The 23,159-nt window shown below is 40.2% G+C and overlaps 1 protein-coding gene across 5 annotated transcripts in view; it reads right to left on the bottom strand.

The window, feature by feature from the left end:
• Nucleotides 1-23,159, bottom strand: part of LOC131409944 (zinc finger protein 879) — a 51,561-nt gene that overhangs the window by 8,664 nt on the left and 19,738 nt on the right. For 3 of the 5 annotated variants that reach the window (XM_058547703.1, XM_058547698.1, XM_058547708.1), the window contains exons 3-4: nucleotides 16,588-16,674; nucleotides 8-134 (exon numbers count right to left, since the gene is read on the bottom strand). In XM_058547703.1, coding sequence (XP_058403686.1) covers nucleotides 8-134; nucleotides 16,588-16,674 — 214 coding nt within the window. Of the gene's footprint in view, nucleotides 1-7; nucleotides 135-16,587; nucleotides 16,675-17,095; nucleotides 17,161-19,112; nucleotides 19,388-23,159 lie in introns of those variants that run through there. The other 2 variants (XM_058547731.1, XM_058547734.1) reach the window with 2 other exon arrangements.

Below are 23,159 nucleotides of genomic sequence, written 5' to 3'. Positions count from 1 at the left end.
TCCTTACCCAGCGAGACCAGGGTGCTATAGTTCTCCAGCATCACCTCCCGGTACAAGGTTCTCTGCACAGAGTCCAGGCGCAGCCACTCGTCCTGGCTGAAGAACACAGCCACATCCCTGAATGTCACTGACTCCTGTAACGCAAACCCATTCCTGTTCACCCAGGACCATCTTCGCCACTGGAAGACTCGGTAAGAAGGTGACATTAAGATGTGTAGCAATCAATTCTGAAAATGTCTCAGGATTCTAAGTATTTCAAATCAACTATTTATGTCATTTTTGGAATCACCCATTAACTATTAAACAAATATTTATTGAGTACCCACTGGAAGCAAAGATACATGTCACCTGTAAAGATACATTTACCTCCTCCCTCCCACTCAAAATCCAAATTAAATGGAAGGGAAAAAATCAGAATACATTTAGAGCAATGCTGGAAAACTGGGGAAAATACCATCAGCAGAACAGAAACATAAGGGAATTTCTGACACATAATAAAACTAATATTAGTTCACGTTTACTAAATACTTAGGGACTATGAAAGGAACTTTGTATATAGTCTCTAAATTTCAGAGGTAGATACTATGATTAAATGATTTTCCAGACGGAGAAACAGTTCAGAAAGGTTAAGTAACCTTCCCAAGGTAATACTGTTAGAAAGTGGCGGAGCTCGGATCTGAATACAGGGAGACAGATCTCTAAGCTATATTGTCAGATGGGTTTCCACTGACTATGAAAATTAAAAAAAACCAAAGGACTGTACAAGACACTGCAGGTGCAAGAACGAACTAAGTTGAGAAAGTAAGTTTCTTCCAAGAGAACCCCAATTAAACCCAAAAATGTGAGAAAGCAGAGGTTGGGAAGATAGCAATTCTTGTAAGAAAGAGGTGAAGGGAGTAAAACATGGCACAATGCTTTTGGTGGGTATTTTGTTGAGAATCCATCAGAATGTAATAGGTACATCATCTTGACCTTGCAATTCTACTTCTAGGATTCCACTACAAGAAATAATCACACAACTGGGTACGGATATTTGAACAAGGATGTTCACTGAAATGTTACTTATAAGTTAATGACTGTAGTAGGCTAAATAATGAACCTGTGAATGTGACATATATGTCAAAAGGGACTTTGAAGATCTGTTTAAATCAAGAATTTTGAGATGGGGAGATAATTATTATCCCGGTGGATCCGAAGTAATCACAACAGTCCTTATGAGAAGGGCCCAAGAAGAGTAAGAGTCAGAAGGGGAGAAGGCGATGTGATGATGGAGGCAGAGACTGAAGTGATGTGCTTTCAAGATGGACGAAAGGGCCACAAGCCAAGAAAACAGGCAGCCACCAGAAGGTGAAAACAAGGCCAAGAAACAGATTTTCCCTCAGAGCCTCCAGAAAGAAACAGCCTTGCTGAGAGCTTGACCTTAAGCTAGTGAAACTGATTTCAGACTTCTGATCTGAATAAATTTATGTTATTTTAAGCCACTGAGTTTGTGGTAATTTGTTACAAGCAGCAACAGGAAATGAATACAATGGTAAAAAAACTGAAGACAACCTACATATCTAGCAATAAGGGAATGGATAAGCAAATTATAGTGCATTTATTCCATGAAATGTTATACAGCCATTATAATGAGGTAGATCTGCATGCCTGACACCTGAATTTGGCCTTGACATACTGTTGATTCACACGAAAAAGCAAGCTGCAAAACAATCTACTCTTTATCTGTATGTACTTATGTGCATACAAAAATATCTGGAAGAACACAACAAGCTGTCCACGCTGAATATTCTTTGACATCTGTGGAGAGAGGCAGGAAAGCAATCTCTCACTTATTCGTTTATACTCTTCTGTTAGGCTTACATTTGTGTGTGTGTTTTGAATTTTTTTAGATTCCATTTTAATCTTTATATTGACTTTTTAGCTATATCTCTGCATTTTTAGTGGTCATTCTGAGAATGATAATATACATTCTTAGTTATTTATAGTCTATTTAGAGCTACTATATGATTTCACATAGAATGAAGAACCTTGCAAGTATATGGGACCACCACCACCCCTTCTTCATGCTATAGTTGTTTTATTTTTTTTTATTTTCCTATATAAATTTTATTATTTTTTTAATTTTTTGTTTCTTGCAGTAACATTGGTTTATAATATTGTATAAATTTCAGGTGTACATCAATATACTTCTATTTCTGCATGGATTACATCATGTTTCCATGTTCACCACCCAAATACTAATTACAATCCATCACCACACACATGTGCCTAATTATCCCCTTCACCCATCTCCCTCCCCTCTTCCCCTCTGGTAACCACCAATTCAATCTCTGTCTCTATGTGTGTGTTTGTTGTTGTTATTATCTACTACTTAATGAGTGAGATCATACAGTATTTGACCTCCTCCCTCTGACTTATTTCACTTTGCATAATACCCTCAATGTCCATCCATGTTGTCACAAATGGTTGGATTTCATCGTTTCTTATGGCTGAGTAGTATTCCATTGTGTATATATACCACATCTTCTTCATCCATTCGTCCCTTGATGGGCACTTAGGTTGCCTCCAAGTCTTGGCTATTGTGAATAACCCTGCAATGAACACAGGGGTGCACGTATCTTTACGCATCGGTGTTTTCAAGTTCTTTGAATAAATACCCAGCAGTGGAATACCTGGATCGTATGGTAGTTCTATCCTTAATTTTTTGAGGAATCTCCATACTGTTTTCCATAGTGGCTGCACTAGTTTGCACTCCCACCTTGCTATAGTTGTTTTAAAGACTTTTCCAGTTCAGATAGTTGACAGGACTCAACATACCACACTGAGCACACTCATGGAAGGCAAAGGGTACAGTACAGTAGATAAAGAGAGTGCAAGAGCCATTCCATGTACAATCTCTCTTTTTTGTACACAGAGACTATGCTGTGTCACTGGATCTATATGAGGAATCTTGGTTTTGAGAAAGCTCAAAGGAGAAACTCTCAGCAGGGACCTTTTGTGTATCAAGCAAGGCTTGGCAAACCATCTAGGCCAGCTGCAAACTATCAGTAAAGACAACAACCCTGGGGATGGCCAGTGGCATTTAGATTTTGAATAGCACGTCCACCGCCCTTATCTTGGCCACGAGTCAAAAAACAGCCATCCAGGCATCCCCAGACAAAGACAGAGCTTTTCCAGTCCAGACATAAATGAATTCTATATCCACAGTTGTCATATGCATTACATCCACCTACATATAAAAGCCATAATATTGTATTTTCGCTTTAAACAACCATATGCATTTTAAAGAAATCAAGAGGAAGAAGTATTTTATATTTATCCAAATAGCCACCATTTCTAATGCTCTTCATTTCCTTCCTAAGATTAGAGTTCCCATTTGGCATTATTTCCTTTTAGCTTGAAGAACTTCCTTTAGGCTATCTTGTAGTGCAGGCCTGCTGATGATAAACTAGCTTCATTTTCTTTTATCTGAAAATGTCTTTATTTCACCTTTATTCTTGAAGAATACTTTCACTGGCTATAGAATTCTGGATTGAGTTTTTTTTCTTGCAGCATGTCATTCTACTGTTTTCTGGCCATTGTTGTTTCTGAGGAGAAGCCAACAGACATTGAAATACTGATTCTCTTTTTTCTGTCTGCTTTCAAATCTTTGGCTTTCAGTGATTTGTCTATGACTTTTCTGCCCAATATGGTAGGCACTAGAAAAAAATTGCTATTGAGTACTTGAAATGTGGCTAATCTAAATTGTGATGTGCTATTATGTGTAAAATACATTCCAAATGATTTACTAGAAAACATATATATACACATATACACACGATACCTCAATAATTTTATATTAATTATATGTTGAAATAATATTTTGGATATACTGGGTTAAATAAAATATATTATTATAGTTAATTTATCTGCTTCTGTTTATTTTTTAATGTGACTACCAGAAGGTTTTAAATTACACATGTGGTTTCTACTCATAGTTTACATTATACTTCTATTGCACAGCACTGGTCAATGATGTGCCTACCTGTGGTTTTCTTTGTATTTATTCTGCTTGAGGTTCAGTGTCATGAATCTGTAAATATGTTTTTTACCAAATTTGAGAAAATTATGGCCATTATTTCCTTTCGATATATTTTTTGCCCCATTTGCTCTCTCCTCTCCTTCTTGAACTCCAATTACATGTATATTAGACCTTTAACATTATTTTACAGGTAACTGAAGCTCTTTTCATCCCTGTTCTCCAGATGGGACAATTTCCACTGATCTACCTACAAGTCTCAGTGACATTTCCTTATGTTCATTTCTAAAAGTCAAGCCTATGCAGTGATTTATTTTTAAGTTTTCAGATATTTTGTTCTTCAGTTCCAGAATTTCTATTACTTTTTCACAGTCTCTGTTTCTCTGCTTGGATTACCTATTCGTTCATTCGTTCATTACAGGCATATTTTCCTTTAAGTCCTTGCACATATTTATAATAGTGGTTTTAAAGTCTGCCTGCTAATTCCAGCATCTGGGTCACCTTGAGATTAGTATCTATTGATTGCCTTCTTTTGAATATTGGTCACATTTTCCTGTTTTTTCATATGTCTACCTTATCCTGGACATTGTGTAGTATATAATGCAGACTCGGGATTTTGTTTTATGTTTCTTTAAAGAGTACTGATTTTTTTTTAAGTAGGTAGTTAATTTGGCTGTACTCAAATTTCAAACTCTGTCATCTGTGTAGTAGGCAGCAGCAAAAATCTCTGTTCAGTTCTTAGTTGGGCTACTTTGAGTCTGTCCTGTGCATGTGTGGTTCAAGGGTCAGCCAGAGATTTGGGCAGAGTTTATGCACAGAATTTGGGGCTCTCCCTCTCTGGCTCTCTCTTTTCCAAGGTCCCTCACAACTTTCCAGATGCTAAGGTTGCCCCAAACTCTGTCTTGTGATTCTTCACACTAGTAAGACTCCAGATTTCTAACCAAGTTTTAACCATTCTGTTGGTGCTCACAGTGGTCTGTCCCTAGGCAAAATGCTATAAAAACTGCACTATTTACACTGTGACAGTCCCTTCTTCCAAATGTAGACAGTTGTCCAGTATCTGTCTGATTTGGTTTCTCTCCAGAGCCTTCAGTGGTTGTTTCATATATTTTGTCCAGAGTTTACTTGTTATCCACAGATGAACTGGTCTGATAGGAGCTATTCTTGTATTCCCAGAAGCTGAAAGCCCATGTATAACTTTTTAAATATAAAACAAAACACTCAGTGAGTCTAGACTAGCTCATGAAACATTAAGAAATAACAAAATGACAGAATCCTGGAACTGCAGACCTGAAAGACATCTTATCAATCATCTAGGTCAGTTGTTCTCATGAGTGTATGGTATCCTTCTCCCATTCCCAAGTTAAATTTGGAAATGTGTGAGGGTGTTTTTGTTTCTCACAATGACTAAGGAAGGTGCTACTGGCATTTAAGGGAAGGGATCAAGGTTACTAATCATCTGGCAATGTGCAAGACAACCCTGCACAGTGAAAGACTGCTTCATCCAAAATGCTAAAATGATCCCACTTAGAAACACTGGTAGTATAAGCTGTATTTTAAAGATGCAAAATGAGAATCTAGGTTTCAGCAGGTGATTTTATAAGAAGTATATTCGTCAGACTTCAAGCAACAGAAACTGACTTTGGCTCGTTTATAAAGAAAACGGACTGGGTAGCTGCAAGATCATTGAGAGTCATAGAACTAGGCCTAGAAATGAGCAGAAACTAGCAGAGGCCAGGCTACATTCTGGACCACAGCCAGGATCACACTAGAAAACCAGACTTGTGAGAATACTGTTGCTGTTACCGTGGGAAAGCAGACAGTATATTCTTATCACCCCCATGTCCACTAGACAGACACTGCTTTTGCTGTGTACTCCCCCTCCTTTCTCTACAAACTCACTGTTACTGCTGCTGCCACAACCACCAGAGTGTGCGCTACATTGTTGCTGTTTCTTTACACCCTAATTACCGATTCAAAGTCTGGGGCAAGTACAACTGCTTCACCAGACTCGGATCACATACCTGTACCTTATCTATAAGAGAAGCTGGAAAAGCAGGTATCTGGTGATTTTCGCTTCTACAATGTGAGGTGGGTTCTGTTTCCTAAGACTCAAAAAGAGGGGAGTTCCCCAAACAAAGGAATGTGGCTTAGATGTTAAACTGTCAAAAAATGCTGTGTGGTAACTCCATATTTACTTAACCTGGTTGTGGGTTGTGGCTTCTTGGAGACGAGCTGCTTAGCTTTGCTGGGACTAGAGCCGGTGACCTGGGTGTTTGGAGCCAGGCCCAGCCACGGGCTCAGAGATCCTGCCTCAGCCCAGGCTTTATTAGGCTTAGGAACCACCCCCTCTATAATCCAGAGACCACAGGAAAGAGAGCCTTACAGGGAGAGGCCTTTGAACTATGTCAAATATGTCTGAATTGAAAGAATGGAGGAGATGGTAGTTAGAGTAATCTTTCAACAGGAACCAGCTGAAAGGACTTTCTTACGGGCTGAATTGCGTGTTGCCCCCCTCCCCAAATTCATGTGTTTAAGTCCTAGTACCTCAGAATGTAACCATTATTGGGAGATAAGGTCTTTAAAGAAGTAATTAAGGCCAGCCCTGGTGGCCTAGTGGTTAAGTTTGGCGTGGTCTGCTTTGGCGGCCCGGGTTCAGTTTCCGGGTGCGGACCTACACCACTCATCTGTCAGTGGCCATGCTATGGCGACGACCCACATACAAAAAGAGGAAGATTGGCAGCAGATGTTAGCTCAGGGGGAATCTTCCCCAGCAAAAAAAAAAAAAAAAAAAAAGTAATTAAGTTAAAATGAGGTTTTTAAATTGGGCCCTAATCCAATATGACTGGTGTACTTATAAGAAGAGGAGATTAAGACACAGACCTGCACAGAAGAAAGATCATGTGAGGACAGAGTGAGAAGGTGGCCATCTGCAAGCCACGGAGAGAGGCTTCAGAAGTAACCAAACCTGCTGACACCTTGATCCTGGACTTCTAGCCTCCAGAACTGTGAGAAAATAAATTGCTATTGTTTAGGTCCCCCAGTCTGTGGCACTTTGTTATGGCAGCCTGAGCAGACTAACGTAGGCTCCTTGCTGCTGTAAGCAGAGCACTCACAGCAATCTCACACTCTGTCTTCACTTCCAGTCCCATCTCCCCGGGCCTTGGAACACTTCCGGCAAAATGGCATTTTTTCTTTTTTAATTTCATTGGCTTTTTAAAAAGTGCACAAATTAAACATAATCACTTCAGAAAAAAACTGAAAACAATAACAAAAAATATATCACACTACATCCTATTATTCACGGATGAGTTTTGTTTGTGCTTTAAGAACATATTCCACAATTGCAACAAAAAGAATAAAATACCTAGGAATAAACTTAACCAAAGAGGTGAAAGATCTGTACACCGAAAACTATAAAACATTTCTGAAAGAAATCGAAGAAGACACAAAGAAATGGAAAGATATTCTGTGCCCTTGGATTGGAAGAATTAACATAGTTAAGATGTCCATACTTCCTAAAGCCATCTATAGATTCAATGCAATCTCTATCAAAGTTCCAACAACATTTTTCACAGAAATAGAACAAAGAATCCTAAAATTTATATGGAACAATAAAAGACCCCGAATAGCTAAAGGAATCCTGAGAAAAAAGAACAAAGCTGGAGGTATCATACTCCCTGATTTCAAAATATACTACAAAGCTATAGTAACCAAAACAGCATGGTACTGGCACAAAAACAGACACACAGATCAATGGAATAGAATCGAAAGCCCAGAAATAAACCCACACATCTATGGACAGTTAATCTTTGACAAAGGAGCCAAGAACATACAATGGGGAAAAGAAAGTCTCTTCAACAAATGGTGTTGGGAAAACTGGATAGCCATATGCAAAAAAATGAAAGTAGACCCTTACCTTACACCATACACAAAAATTAACTCCAAATGACTACTCAGCCATAAAAAAAGACAAAATCGTCCCATTTGCAACAACATGGATGGGCCTGGAGCGTATTATGTTAAGTGAAATAAGCCAGAAAGAGAAAGACAAACACTGTATGATCTCACTCATATGTGGAATATAAACAAACACATGGACAGAGAAAACTGGACTGTGGTTACCCGGGAAGTGGGGGTGGGGGGTGGGGGGTGGGCACAAGGGGTGAAGGGAGTCATATATGGGGTGAAGGACAAACAAAAATGTACAACCCAAAATCTCACAATGTTAGAAACCATTAAAATATCAATAAAAATGTAAAAAAAAAAAAAAAAAAAAAAAAAAATTAACTCCAAATGGATTAAAGACTTGAATGTAAGACCTGAAACTGTGAAACTTCTAGAAGAAAACATAGGCAGTAGGCTCTTCGACATCGGTCTTAGCAACATCTTTTCAAACACCACGTCTGACCGGGCAAGAGAAACAATCGAAAAAATCAACAAATGGGACTACATCAAACTAAAAAGCTTCTACACAGCAAAGGAAACCATCAACAAAACAAAAAGACAACCTAACAATTGGGAGAAGATATTTACAAACCATACTTCTGATAAGGGCTTAATCTCCAAAATATATAAAGAACTCATGCATCTCACCAACAAAAAAACTACCAACCCAATTAAAAAATGGGCAAAAGACCTAAACAGACATTTCTCCAAAGAAGATATACAGATGGCCAACAGACACATGAAAAGATGTTCAAAATCACTAACTATCAGGGAAATGCAAATCAAAACTACAATGAGATATCACCTCACGCCCGTCAGAATGGCTATAATTAACAAGACAGGAAACAACATGTGTTGGAGAGGATGTGGAGAGAAGGGAACTCTCATACACTGCTGGTGGGAGTGCAAACTGGTGCAGCCACTATGGAAAACAGTATGGAGATTCCTCAAAAAATCAAGGACAGAACCACCATATGATCCAGCTATTCCACTGTTGGGTATTTATCCAAAGAACTTGAAAACACCAATTTGTAAAGGTACATGCACCCCTGTGTTCATTGCAGCGTTATTCACAATAGCCAAGACTTGGAAGCAATCTAAGTGCCCATCAAAGGATGAATGGATAAAGAAGATGTGGTATATATACACAATGGAATACTACTCAGCCATAAGAAACGATGAAATCCAGCCATTTGTGACAACATGGATGGACATTGAGGGTACAATGCAAAGTGAAATAAGTCAGAGGGAGAAGGTCAAATACCGTATGATTTCCTTCATTAAGTAGTAGATAATAACAATAAACAAACACACAGGGACAGAGATTGGATTGGTGGTTACCAGAGGGGAAGGGGGGAGGGAGGAGGGTGAAAGGGATAATTCGGTACATGTGTGTGGTGGATGGGTTGTAATTAGTATTTTGGTAGTGAACATGATGTAATCTATGCAGAAATAGAAGTACAATGATGTACACCTGAAATTTTTACAATGTTATAAACCAATGTTACTGCAATAAACAAAAAATTTAAAAAAAAAAAAAGAACATATTCCAGAATTCATATAATTGCACATCCATATATTCTTTTGACCATTTTTTAAACAAAAGGAAAACAGCCACAAGCCAAAGAATACGACGAGTACAAAAGAGCACATGATGTGTTAAGTGTCCCCTCCTATCCCAGATTAGCAGTTCCATCCTACAAGAAACTGGTATCAAGTTTCTTTCTTTCCAGAAATGTTTTGTGCAAATACACACATACGTATGTGTATCCTTCTTTTGGAAAAATTCTGAATCCTGTTTTACTTATATCTTATCGATCTTGCCACATCTGCATATACGAACCTCATTCTTTTTAACAACTGCATGATATATGCCACTGTATAAATACCATAACTTACCATTTTCCTCACTGATGACTATCTAGATGGTTTCTGTTTTTCGCTGCCACATACAATGGACAATAACAATTCTCATGCAGATTTCTCTGGGTACATGTCCACTTATATTTAATGTCAACTGGCAGAGACTGAACTATTGGGTCAAAGGATATTTGTATTTTTAATTCTGACAGATGTGGCAGATTGTTCTTTCTCAAGATGACCACACGAATATATCTCCCATCTCACATGTTCCTTTATAATGTGGCACTGACACTTCTCCCACCAAGAAGTAGGCCTATGTTTCTTTCCCTTGAATCCGTGCATGGGCTTATAAGCACCGTGAGCAGAGGAATTCAGCAGAGGTGATGCTATGTAACTTCCCAGGAGAGGTCATAAAAGAATATACCTTCCACCCGGCTCACTTGATGTTCATCCCTGGAACCTGGCAACCATGTTGTAAGCCCAAGACACACAGAGAGATCACAGGCAGATGTTCCACTCAACAGCCCTAGCTAAAGTCTCAGCCAAGAACTGGCATCAACTCTCAGACAGGTGAGTGAATGAGACTTCAGATGATTCTAGCCCCTAGCCTTTGAGTCTCTCAGCTGAGACCCCAGACTTTTTATAGGGAAGATAAGTTGTTTCTGCTGCCTGTCTGCATTTCTGACCCAGAGAAACTGTGAGAAATAATGATTATTATTTCACCACCCCTAAGTTTCTCACTGATATGTCATGTATATTCTTCCATGTTAAAAATACAACACTATCTGATCAATTAAATTGCTCTGTAATTGGAACATCAGAAGGAGAAGAAAGAGAGAATGGAGCAAAAGGACTATTTGAAATAATAATGGCTCAGAATTTTCCAAGATTAGTGACAGACACCAGGAACCTCAGAGAATACCAAGCAGGTAGGCACATCATATTCAAACTACAGAAGACCAAAGACAAGTAGAAAATCTTCAAAGAAGACAGAGAAAAAACCATCTCACCTATAGAAGAACAAAGATAAGAATTACAGTGGATTTTCTCATTAGAAACCATGCAAATAAGGAGAGAGTGGAATATTTAAAGTGTTTAAAGAAAAAAATCACCAAACTAGAATTCTATATCCAGTAAAATTATCTCTCAAAAGGGATGAGAAATAAAAACTTTCTCAGACAAACAAAAAATTCATTACCAGCAGACCTGCCCCACAAGAAATGGTAAAAGAAGTTCTCCAGGGAGAAGAAAAATAATATAGGTCAGAGACGTGAATCTACATAAAGAAAGGAAGAGCGACAAAGAAGGAATAAGTGAAGACAAAATAAAATCTTTTATTTTTCTTATTCTTAATTGATCTAAAAGATTACTGTTTGCTTAAGTAATAACAATGATTGGGTGATTATAGCATATGTTTAGTGAAATGGGGATAACGGATGGGTGGGAAGAATTGAGATTTCTTCGTTATAAGACATCTGCACTACCCAGGAAATAGTATAGTGTTATTTAAAAACAAAGATCAGTTGTAAATTTATATTGCAAACTTCAGGGCAACCATTAAAATTTTTTTTAAAAGAAGCATAATTAATATGTAGAGAGAGTGGAAAGATCTGTGGTTGCCAGGAGTCTGGAGTCGGGTAGGGGAAGATTGTTGAATAGGTGAAGCGAAGGGGAATTTTTAGGGTGGTGACACTATTCTGCATGATACTATAATGGTGGCTACACGACACTATGCATTTTTCAAAACTCACAGAAATTTACCACACAAAGAGTGAAACTTAATGTAGGCAAATTTTAAAAATATCATTTAGGATATCAGTGGATCCCAGAATGAAATGCAGAATGTGACAAAACAATCTAAATACAATACAAATGTATGATACAACCTTATGAAGGAGGTGGTGGAAAAGGTGCTGACCTAAGTAACCCAAGTAAAATGAGTGGAGTCTGTAAGACAAAAGGAACTGCACGTAAGCAATCAACTCTGGTTGGTAAAGTAGTTTCCCACGGGGGTATGGGTTAACAATTCAGATGCTGCTATACACGTATACTGGAAGTGAATGGTTAAAGTCAATGGGTGGCCGATGGTGGGAGTCAGGTTTCTCACTGTTGGAGCAGGGGGTTACAGATAAGGAAGGGGATGAGGCTACAATGACCCATGTAATGAATTAGAGTTGGAGATATCAGTATGAACTTATATTTAGCTTAATATAGATACAGATGGTTACATATAGAAATACATATACACATACACACATATAGAAGGTTTTATGTATATACACACACACACATATATAGATGGTACATACAGAAGTATTTATACACACACAGACACACAGACACACACACAGGTTAGTATACACATACATATCCTTGCTCTGTCAGCTTATAAGGTCTCAAAGCAAAGACATCACAGTAGCAATGAGTAAACTTAGGGCCCGGATCTTGTTTTCTAAAACCATTCTCCAAGAAAAGAAACCAGGGCTACTTGGAGAAATGGTTGATTCTAGACTGGGCCAGGAAAAATACAAAATGAGCCTAAGGCATCTTGTGGTGTCAAAAGCGATGAAATGTTCCAAAAACAAAAGAAAAAAAAAAGCACATTGATGGGGATATGTCAAAGGGACAGAGGAGCAAACTGAAGGAGCTCCCAATGGCCAAAGATGGAAGACTTTGAGCAAAAGAATAAAGTAGTATTGAATTATAACCCAAAGTATAAAATAGCCATCTGTGAGTCCATACAGATATAAACAAATGGGGGAGAAGTGATAATCCTCCACACTGAATCCCAAATAATTTATGCAGACTCTCTGCCCTCAAGGAGGTGGAACATAACTGCCTGCTCCGTATGTGTGGGCTGCACATAGCGACTTCCTTCCAAAGAAGACAGCACGGGAAGGCAGAAAAAGATAGTAACTTTACAGTGGAGAAACCTGGCAAACACACCTCAGCCAGGTGATCAAGGTCAACATCAACAGTGACAAGTCATGTTATTAGAATGTAATTTGGATGATGTGATGAGAATGACACTTTACCTCCGTGGTCTTCCTCCCAAAAACCATAACCTCAGCCTGACATTGAGAAAAACATCAGACAAATTACAACAGAGGGACATTCTACAAAACACCTAACCAATACTCCTCAAAAACGGTTATGGTCAAAAACAAGGAGAGTATGAGAAACTAACACCCAGGGGGAGCCTAAGGAGACATGATGACTAAATGTAATGTGGTGTCCTAAAGGGAATCCTGGAACAGAAAAGGACATTAAGTAAAAACTACAGAAATCTGAATAAAGAAAGAACTGTAGTTACTACAGATATATCAATATGGGTTCATTAATTATAACAAATGTACCATACTAATGTAAGATGTTAATAACAGGGGAAACTGGTATAGGGTATATGGTAACACTGGTAACCCTTGCAATTTTTGTCTAAATCTAAAACTGTTCTAAAAAAATAAAGTTATTTTTTAAAAAAGTAGTGACAATATGAAAAACAAATTTCCTACAAAAAAAAGAGATGTAACTGATGAACTATGACTATTAAGCAATAAACAACAAGTTTCATGTGACTTTTTCCAACAAGATAAATTATATATTACCTGGGAATACAATAGAATAAGGAGTATTTGTAAAATCCACAAAGATCCTACTTTTTCCAAAAATTATGCTTATTTGCTGTTTGATTTTTCTAAAAGAACAGAGAGAAATTTGCCCCTCAGTTCCCTAATGAAAGAAGTTGAGATTGGATATTACCATTGAACTGACTCAAATAGGGTAATGAGACCTGTGGTTGGGTCTCCTCGGGTCCCTAGGAGACTTAATAATCAAAACGGTTAGATACTAAATTAGCTGTCCATAAAAACTGGCTCTGAGTTGCAAACATCCTCCTCTACAGCTTCCGTTAGCTAAAATGAAGTCAGTCTCTGCAGCGAGGGGTTGTGGGAAGTTCAGTGAAGAGTCCTACCTCTGCACAGAAGGTAATCCCAGTAACAGCTGGGTATTGCTTTGACGCATTTTCTAGTCTTTCTATCTTGATTTCCTGAAACACCCATCTCCTTGTAATTAAAGAATCAAAATAAAGTCTAGCCTAGTGAGGAGAGACATACCAAATTTGACAGGTCCTAAAATAATGCTGCTGCTGCTGCTGCTGATGCTAACAGTAACAGCTAGGATTTACTGAGATTTAATAGGTACCATGCACTGTTCTCAGCACTTTACATATCCATCCTGAGAGCACAATGCTAACTGGATAGACTGTCTTGTCTGGGTTCAAAAGCCAGCTGTGCAACTTTGAGCAAGTTATTTACTTCTCTGTGCCTCAGTTTCTTCATCTGTAAAATGCAGATATTAACAGTCCTCATGGAAGGATTAAATGAAGTATGTACATTTTTTTCAATACTTTTTTTCAATCAAAGTATAATCAACATACAATATCCCATTATTTTTGGGTGTACATCATAGTGATTCAATATTTATATACATTATGAAATCATCACCACAGTAAGTCTAGTAACCATCTGTCACCATACAAAGTTATTACGATATTATTTTTTGCTGAGGAAGAGTCACCCTGAGCTAACACCTGTTGCCAATCTTCCTCTTTTTGCTTAAGGAAGATTTGCCCTGAGCTAACATCCATGCCAATCTTCCCATTTTGTGTGTGGGTCACCACCACAGCACGGTCACCAATAAGCGGTGTAGGTCCACACCTGGTAACTGAACCTGAGCTGCTGAAGCAGAACACACTGAACTTAATCACTAGACCATGGGGCTGGCCTCACAATATTACAGACTATATTTCCTACGCTGTACATTACATCTCTATGACTTATTTATTTTATAACTGGAAGTCTGTACCCCTTAATCCCCTTCACCTATTTTGCCTGCCCTCCCATCCCCTCCCCACTCTGGTATCCACTAGTCTGTTTCTTGTATCTATGAGTCTGTTTCTGTTTAGTTTTGTTTGTTCATTTGTTTTTTAGATTCCACATATGAGTGAGATCATATGGTATTTGTCTTTCTCTTTCTGACTTATTTCATTTAGCATTATATCTTCTAGGTCCATCCATGTTGTCCCAAATGGCAAACTTTCATTCTTTTTCATGGCTGAGTAATATTCCATTGTATATATATTCCACATCTTATCTATTCATCTATTGATGGACACTTAGATTGCTTCCATATCTTGGCTATTGTAAATAATGCTGCAATAAACATAGGGGTGCATATATCTCTTCAAATTAGTGTTTTTGTTTTCTTTGGATAAATACCCAGAAGTGGAATTCCTGGATCATATGGCAGATCTATTTTTAATTTTCTGAGACACCTCCATACTGTTTTCCATAGTGGCTACACCAATTTACATAACCACCAATAGTGTATGAGGGTTCCATTTTTTCCATCCTCTCCAACACTGGTTATTTGTTGTCTTTTTGATAACAGCCATTCTGACAGGTGTGAGGTAGTATTTCATTGTGGTTTTGATTTGCATTTCCCTGATGATTAGTGATGATGAGCATCTTTTCATGTTGGCCATCTGTATGTCTTTTTTGGGAAAATGTCTATTCAAAAAGTGTGTACATAATTAACCCCACTTACAAATGAAGAAATGAGGCACAGAGAGATAAAATAACTTACCGAAGTCACATCCCTAGCTTGGATGTGAACTCACAAAATCATGAACTTCCTAAATCATGAACTCCCTATGGGCTACCATCACTTTTTCGAAAAGCAGCCAATGAAAAAGAGAGGCTTTGGGTATGGCAGAACAGAAAATCCATAGGAAAGGGAGCTGGTATTGGGGGAAAGATGGGACTTCCATGTGGAAATATTTCCAAAGAGTTTAGGAATGAAAGACTGAACTCCAGGGAAAAGTTCAGGCCTGAGGACAGCAATTTGGGAAAGATCTTCAGAAAGGTGATAGTTAAAGTAATGAAAATGGATCGCAAAAGGGGAAAGAGCAAGAAAAAAGGGCCCAGGAGGGGAGTCTAAAGTAGCAGGGGAAAAAAGAATCAGAGAAGAGAGGCATCAGTCAGACAGATAAGAGGAACCTGTAGACAGTTTGACATCACAGTCGCACTATGCAGAGGAATTCCTAACAAAGAGGGAAGGTCTCTGGGCAAGTCCCAGCCCTCGTCCTCCCCAGCACCAGCCTCAGAGCCCACACCAAGCTGAACCCCTTCTTGGATGCCCACCAGTATCAGTCCTGACCTTCAGTACCAGCTCAAAATGACCCCACTTCTAGGGTCTCTTCCCTGACTCTTCCTGGAGGTTTAATCATTTCCTAAGATCAGTACCATGAACTCCTTGAAGATGGAAATAACATCTTTCCTCTTTGAATCCCCAGTGCCCTGCACAGTATCCTGTACATAGTCAGTGCTCAATAAATGTTTGCTGAGGGTATCTTTGACCCTTCCACATCTTTGCCCCAAGTGAGACTATATCCTCTGTGAAGACAAAGACTGTCTAATACTCCATACTCCTCACCAAGCACTTACGGCAGCCAGAAGTATATGTTCAGGGTTGACAATCTTTAATCATGAAGTGAGTTTAGGGTGAATTAAGAGTGACCTGGGGACAGAGGAGGCACATTCCTCAGCAGCCCCTCGGTAAATTCTGGATCCTGCAGAAAACTTACAAGGCTCTGGATTCTCCATAGCTTTTGTGGGAAAGAAAAGTACCCAAAGGATGGAAACACATCCACCATCTCTGAACCCAGAAGGCAATTCATGAAAAAGACAAACTTCACTTACTGTCACCTCAGTGGGTAGCAAATCCATTGCCACTCTTTCCTTCTTAGTCTTCCTGTCAAGGGAGAGCAGAGTGCTGACAAGGTAGGTCTGGAGAGAAAAGAGGTGTCATGAGGAACTCTAGTGTCAAGGGATGGCTTGGAAAGAAGAAGTTATGATGACCCATAATGTCCATCAGGTCCCAACAAAGCCACCTCACATAAATGATGCAAACCAAGTACAGTCGTGCATTGCTTAACAATGGGGATATGTTTTGAGAAATGTGTCATTAGGAGATTTCATTGTTGTGTGAACATCATAGAATGCACTTACACAAGCCTAGATGGGATAGCCTACTACACACCTAGCTCCTAGGATACAAACCTGTGCAGCATGTTACTGTACTGAATACTGTGGGCAATTTTAACACAATGGTAAGTATTTGCGTATCTAAACATATCTAAGCACAGAAAAAGTACAGTGAAAATATGGTATAAAAGATAAAAAATGATACACTGTATAGGGCACTTACATGAATGGAGCCTGCAGGACTGGAAGTTGCCCTGGGTGAGTCAGTGAGTGAGTGGTGAGTGAATGTGAAGGCCTAGGACATTACTGCACACTGCTGCAGACTTGATAACACTGGACATTTAGACTACGTGGAATTTATAAAAATATTTTTCTTTCTTCAATAACTAATTAACCTTAGCTTACTGTAATCTTTTTACGTTACAAACTTTTTAATTTTTTTTAACTTTCTGACTGTTTTGTAATAACACAGCTTACAACACAAATACATTGTACAGCTGTACAAAGCACTTTCTTTATATCCTTATTCTATAAGCTTTTTCTATTTTTAAATTTTTTTTTTTACTTTTTAAACTTGGTCGTTGAAAACTGAGGCACAAACACACACAGTAACCTAGGCCTACACAGGTCAGGATCATCAATATCACTGTCTTCCTCCTCCACATCTTGTCCCACTGTAAGGTCTTCAGGGGCAATAACATGCATGGAGCTGTCATCTCCCATGATAACAATGCCCTTTTCTGGAATACCTCCTGAAGGACCTGAAGGTTTGTTTACATCTGCATCACCACAAACACATCAGTAATGCATTCACTATGATGTTACCACGGCCACTACATCACTAGGCAATAGTAGTTTTCCAGCACCACTATAATCTTATGGGACCACCCTCATATATGCAGTCTGTCATTGACTGAAACACCAATATGCCGCGCATGACTGTAAAAAGTGTGCTTACCAAGCCAATGAAGCTCTAAGATATTTTCCCAGTCCCCATCTCCTCCTTGTATTAAGCATACTTCCAATTTCTATAGACTGACGCTTTAACATCCACCTAAGGTCTATTAGCTATCTCTATGAAAACTGTGACTCACCCAGAGATATCCAGAGTCCTTAGATAGCTTTAAACTATACACTCTTAACAGTCACAGTGAACATGAATTTCCTGGACTGCCCACTTTTAAACACAGCTAGCCAATCCTAAGCCTGCTTGCCCTGCCTCACCCTTTCCTTCGTGAAGAAACCACAATAAAGGTGCTTGCCCACAACATTTGTCCTCTCTCTGCCTCATGACCGACCCAGGTGCTTCCCCTGAGTGGCCTCGCGTGGAGCGTTGTGTGCTCCCCGGCTAACTACGAGTAAAACACAATCCGTGAACCTTCCCTGTCTCTGTCTCTGGCGATCTGCGTCTGGCCTTACCATAGCTCACCCAGGGTAATATGGTTAAAATACCCCCTCTCACACAAGATGCACGCCAGACTGCTCTCTGCTGCCCCTCCTAAACACAAATTCCACAGGTGCCACCTCTTACAGTATCCATGATTTGAAACAGACCCCCACTCCTCGTACACGAACCCCAACTGAGAGAGCAGGTAAGACAAGTGTCGGCCACAGCCGCCTGCTCTAGCTGCCTGAGCTGGCAGTGGGCTCTTCGGGGTGCGGCACCCGGCGTGAGGGCCCAACGAGCCCAGTACGGGGTGTAACCTCGGGCTGGTGCCCTCAGCAGTTGAGGGAAGCTGCTGCAGAAGTCAGCACTTCTGATGACACAGTCAGAAGATACTCTACGAGGCACTTGCTCCACGCCGGGAATCTTGAGGGCTTTTCATCTACCATTTTTAATCCTCACAACACTCTAAACAGGGAGTACTGCGACCACACTCTACGACTGAGGGAGACAGAACCAGGGAGTCGGAGCGACCTGCCCAAAGAAACAAAAAGGTAAGCAGTAGAGGCAGGAAAGGAATCCTGGTCCGAGTTCAAGGCCCCAGTTAAATGTGGCAAATTTCCTGGCCACCCTGTGCCTCAGTTTCCTCATCTGCACAATGAGGGCGGCGTACCGCCACCCTCCCCGTTATTGGCGGATTGAGTCACTCCACCCCAGGCGCTAGACCAGAGCCTGGCGCACGGACGTTCCCTACAGGCAGCAGCCATTGTTTTCGTCGTCGGCTTCGCTTAGAAGTCTCAGAAAAGACCCCGCCAAAGACCACCCCCCACCGCAGTCCCGGGCCCGCCCAGCTCACCTGGCACGGGCGCTCCGTCCCCGCAAGGCTCCGGGCGCCAGCGACGCGCGGGGCACCGCCGTCCAGACGGCGCGGACAGGCCTCCTGACCCGGGCCGCGGCGTCTCCCTGGTGCCCGCGCGGCTTCGCCCGGCTCCGCACCTCCCCACCCAGATGGAGACAGGCGCTGGCCCCGACCGCCGTCCGCAAGATGCAACCAGCAGCTTCTCAGCCCCAGGCAAGCCGCCGTAGCCGAGCCAAGATCACCCTCACCCCGAGCCCCAGAAATGCGGCGGCGGCAGCGGCGAGTCTACCCCGCAACCCCAGGCGAACTACGACTCCCGGCATGCCCCGGGCTCCGCGCCGACTACACTTCCCAGAGGGCGCCGCGGCGGAGCGACGTCTGGCCAGTGAGTATTTTCTCCCAGCGCGGGAGAAAATACTCTTGCCATGCTGTCCACGTGGTGCAGGCAATGCGAGCGGGGGCGTGTGACGAATAAGGCAGTGGGAGCCTCCCTGCCTAAATCAGCTGGGAGACTTGTTTTGTTAGGCGGGCAAAATGATTTGAAAAAACAAAACCTGAGTTTACACGCCTTTAGGAAGATCAGTGCGCCATAGCTCTCACCAGCTAGTTATGATTATTTTTAATTTTTTTAATGTGTCCCATAACCAGAAGATAATGTATGCATAGGCACAGATTAAGAATAAAACTAATACCCATATATCCAATACTCTGCTTACAGAAGACAACTTGACCAGAATTTTTGAAGCCTTGTGCACAATGCTCTCCAGTCATTTTTCTAAATTGTTAAGCATTCCCTTGCTTAGCTTGATGGGTACTCCATATATATGTGTGCCAAAACAATGTGCGTACTTTTGCAAGGTTTTTGATCTTTATATAAATGGAATGTGCTCTATGTTCATTTGAGACTTATATGCTCAACGTGAACACTTTGTAAAAAAAACAATTCAACTGAGTAAATTTTAAAGATCTTATTGGCTTTATTCAGTGATTGATGAATTGGGCAGCATCCAATCTAACACACAGAAGGGAACTCCGAGGAGCTGTACTAAATGAAAGACTTTATGAAAGGCAGAAAGGGGTAGAAACAAGGAAGTTATACTAGGCAAAAAGCAGATTGGTTATTGCAAGGTTACTCTCCCTATAGAAGATGGCAGGGGTTTATCAGACAGATTCCCTAACTAAAGCCGATCGGGTGATTCCTGATTGGCTGGTTTAAAATTCCATTCCTGCCAGAGCCAAAACTATAATGAAGTCTTGGTTTGGTGACATGGGGCTTTGCATGAGCAAATCCATTTTAAGCCTGTTGTGTTGTGTGTAACAACTTTTAGATTTGTCTATCTTGATACCTGCAAAGAGCATTCATTTTCAGTATAAGGTTCCATTGGTCATTTATTCAACAACAACAACAAAATTCAATACCTATTTTGTGCCTGACGTTGTTCTAGATGCTAGAAATACACCAGTGAACAAAACTGGCAAAACCTCTGCATTCATGCAGCTTAAATTCTCGTGGGGAATGGAGAAGAAAGATAATAAAAAAGAAAAATAAATGGTATGTTTTTAGATAGGGATGAGCACTGACAAGAACAAGAAAGGGGAACAGCAACCCTGGTGGAAGTGGAGGGGACTGTTGCAATTTTACACAAAGTGGTTAAGAAACGTTTGACAGAGAAGGTGACATTTGAAAAAAGACCTGCAAAGGTGAGGAATGAGCTAAGTTAAATATCTGCAGTAAGACTTCCTGGCCAACTGAAAAGCAGATGCCCTGAGTTGAGAGCATGCCTGGCCTGTTCAAGGAATAATAAGAATACTGTTGCTGAAGCAGAAAGAGAAAGGGAGAGAGAAGTAGCTCAGAGGCAAGAGGACTGGAATGTGTAGGCTCTTAGTGGTTATGATGTCACTGGATTTTACTCTGAAACAGAATGCTCTGAGCAGTGAAGAGACATACTCTGATGTCCATTTTTAAGTAATCACTCTGACTGCTGTGCTGAGAATAAACTAAAGGGTCAAAGAAAGAAGCAGAAAGACTAGGACTTGTCAGAAGGCTACTGTAGTAGTCTCTGTGAGAGAAGACAGCCATTTGGACTGAGTAGAAATTATGAGAAGTGGTTGGAAAAGTTCAAAATTCAAAATATGGAAAAGATGAAGATGTTAACAACATTTGGAATATAATGTTTTTCTTTTTTTTTTTTTTAAGGTTTCTGGGTTTTGTTGTTTATTTGTTTTGAGGCAGATTGGCCCCGTGCTAACAACTGTTGCCGATCTTCCTCTTTTTCTTTTTTCTCCCCAAAGCCCCAGTACATAGTTGTGTATCATAGCTGCGGAGGTGTAGCTCTTCTATATGGGACGCCACCTCAGCATGGCTTGATGAGCGGTGAGTAGGTCCACGCCCAGGATCCGAACCACTGAACCTGGGGCCGCCAAAGCGGAATGCGTGAACTTAACCATGACGCCACCGGGCTGGCCCCTAGAATATAATGTTTTTTAGCTATGAAGTATATCTTTTCTTTTCAAATAGCCCTGGTAATTATATTACGTTAAAAGTATTCTTTATGCTCTATTTTTCTGATAATGAAAATTAAGAATTAGCTTCTGGGGGCCGGCCCCATGGCTTAGTGGTTAAGTGCACGTGCTCCACTACTGGCGGCCTGGGTTTGGATCCTGGGCACGCACCGACGCACCGCTTGTCCGGCCATGCTCAGGTGGCATCCCATATACAGCTGCTAAGGATGTGCAACTATGACATACAACTATCTACTGGGGCTTTGGGGAGAAAAAGGAAAAATAAAAAGGAGGAGGATTGGCAATAGATGTTAGCTCAGGGCCAGTCTTCCTCAGCAAAAAGAGGAGGATTGGCATGGATGTTAGCTCAGGGCTGATCTTCCTCACACACACACAAAAAAAAGAATTAGCTTCTCTTCTGACTTTCTTCTACATTTAACCAAAAGCAAATTTATTTTACTTTCTGTTCCATTTAGGATTTTAACATGAGCTAATAGACCAGGACCATTAGAACCCACTTTTAATACTTCCATCTTCCATTTTCTCTCTCAACTATGAATTTTGGCGATTTCCCTGAGTTTTATATTTACTTATGTTTAAATCATAAGTTTAAACTTATAAGTTTAAACTTTTTTTTATAAATTTTATAAATTTTAAACTTATAAGTTTAAAATTAAAGTTTAAATTGTTTCTTTATTGGCCACGTCTATAACACTGCTTCTCTAATTTTGTTTTTCTTTTGGTCTTGATATTTCTGTTCCTTTTTCTTACTGGCATAGCCTAGTTTTTATCAGTGCACTTTGTTATTCCAACAGGCCTCTTGTACTTAGTTTTCTGCAGAAATCTGAGGTCAGTATGATTTTTCTTCTCTTGTAGGTAACCTTTTGTTGTTGCTGTTTATTTCTCTACACTCACGCATAATTTTTTTCTTGTTTCCTGTATCTGTAAGTATTGCTTTTTTTTCCCTCCTATATCTAACGATCAATTTTTGCATTATTTTTGTCTGGGACACAAAAAAAAGATAAGACTCTGTCCTGTTTTTTCTGCTTTCTTCATTAGCAACATATTAAACTGTTATTCTTAGTGTCTGGCTTTCATATCTCTGATAGTCTTACATTTTAATTCTTTGTTCTTTCCTCTATTTTCTGAGAGGACTCTTCAAATTTATCTTCCAAGCTTACAGCTTCCAATTTCTAAAATGATTTTTTTGTGACTTTCTCTTTCTAATATAGTTTATTCTTTAAAAAAAAAAATGACCATCTGATACCAAACCTCTTAATCTCAAGTTTGTGTGCCCCATGCACAGCAAGCCAAACACTGAGACATCAGTGCTTGGAGATGGAGAAAGATTTATTCGAATTGGCCAGAACGAGCAGGTGGGAGCCTGTGTTGGCTCAAATCTGCCTCCTCAAGAGCAGAAAGCAGGGGGTTTATAGAGCTGAGGGGCTTGGCAGGAGGGGCTTCAGAGAAACAAAGAGGTCACTCCCGATAAGCCCCTGGGCAATCTGCAGTGGCTGCTGGGGGCCAGCCATTTGGTGATCA

Source organism: Diceros bicornis, chromosome 1 (genome assembly GCF_020826845.1).
Source record: "Diceros bicornis minor isolate mBicDic1 chromosome 1, mDicBic1.mat.cur, whole genome shotgun sequence".
In the NCBI taxonomy this organism is placed as follows: Eukaryota; Metazoa; Chordata; class Mammalia; order Perissodactyla; family Rhinocerotidae; genus Diceros; species Diceros bicornis.
The sequence above is the reverse complement of the archived record's forward strand: the minus strand, read 5'-3'. Positions and strand labels throughout refer to the sequence as shown.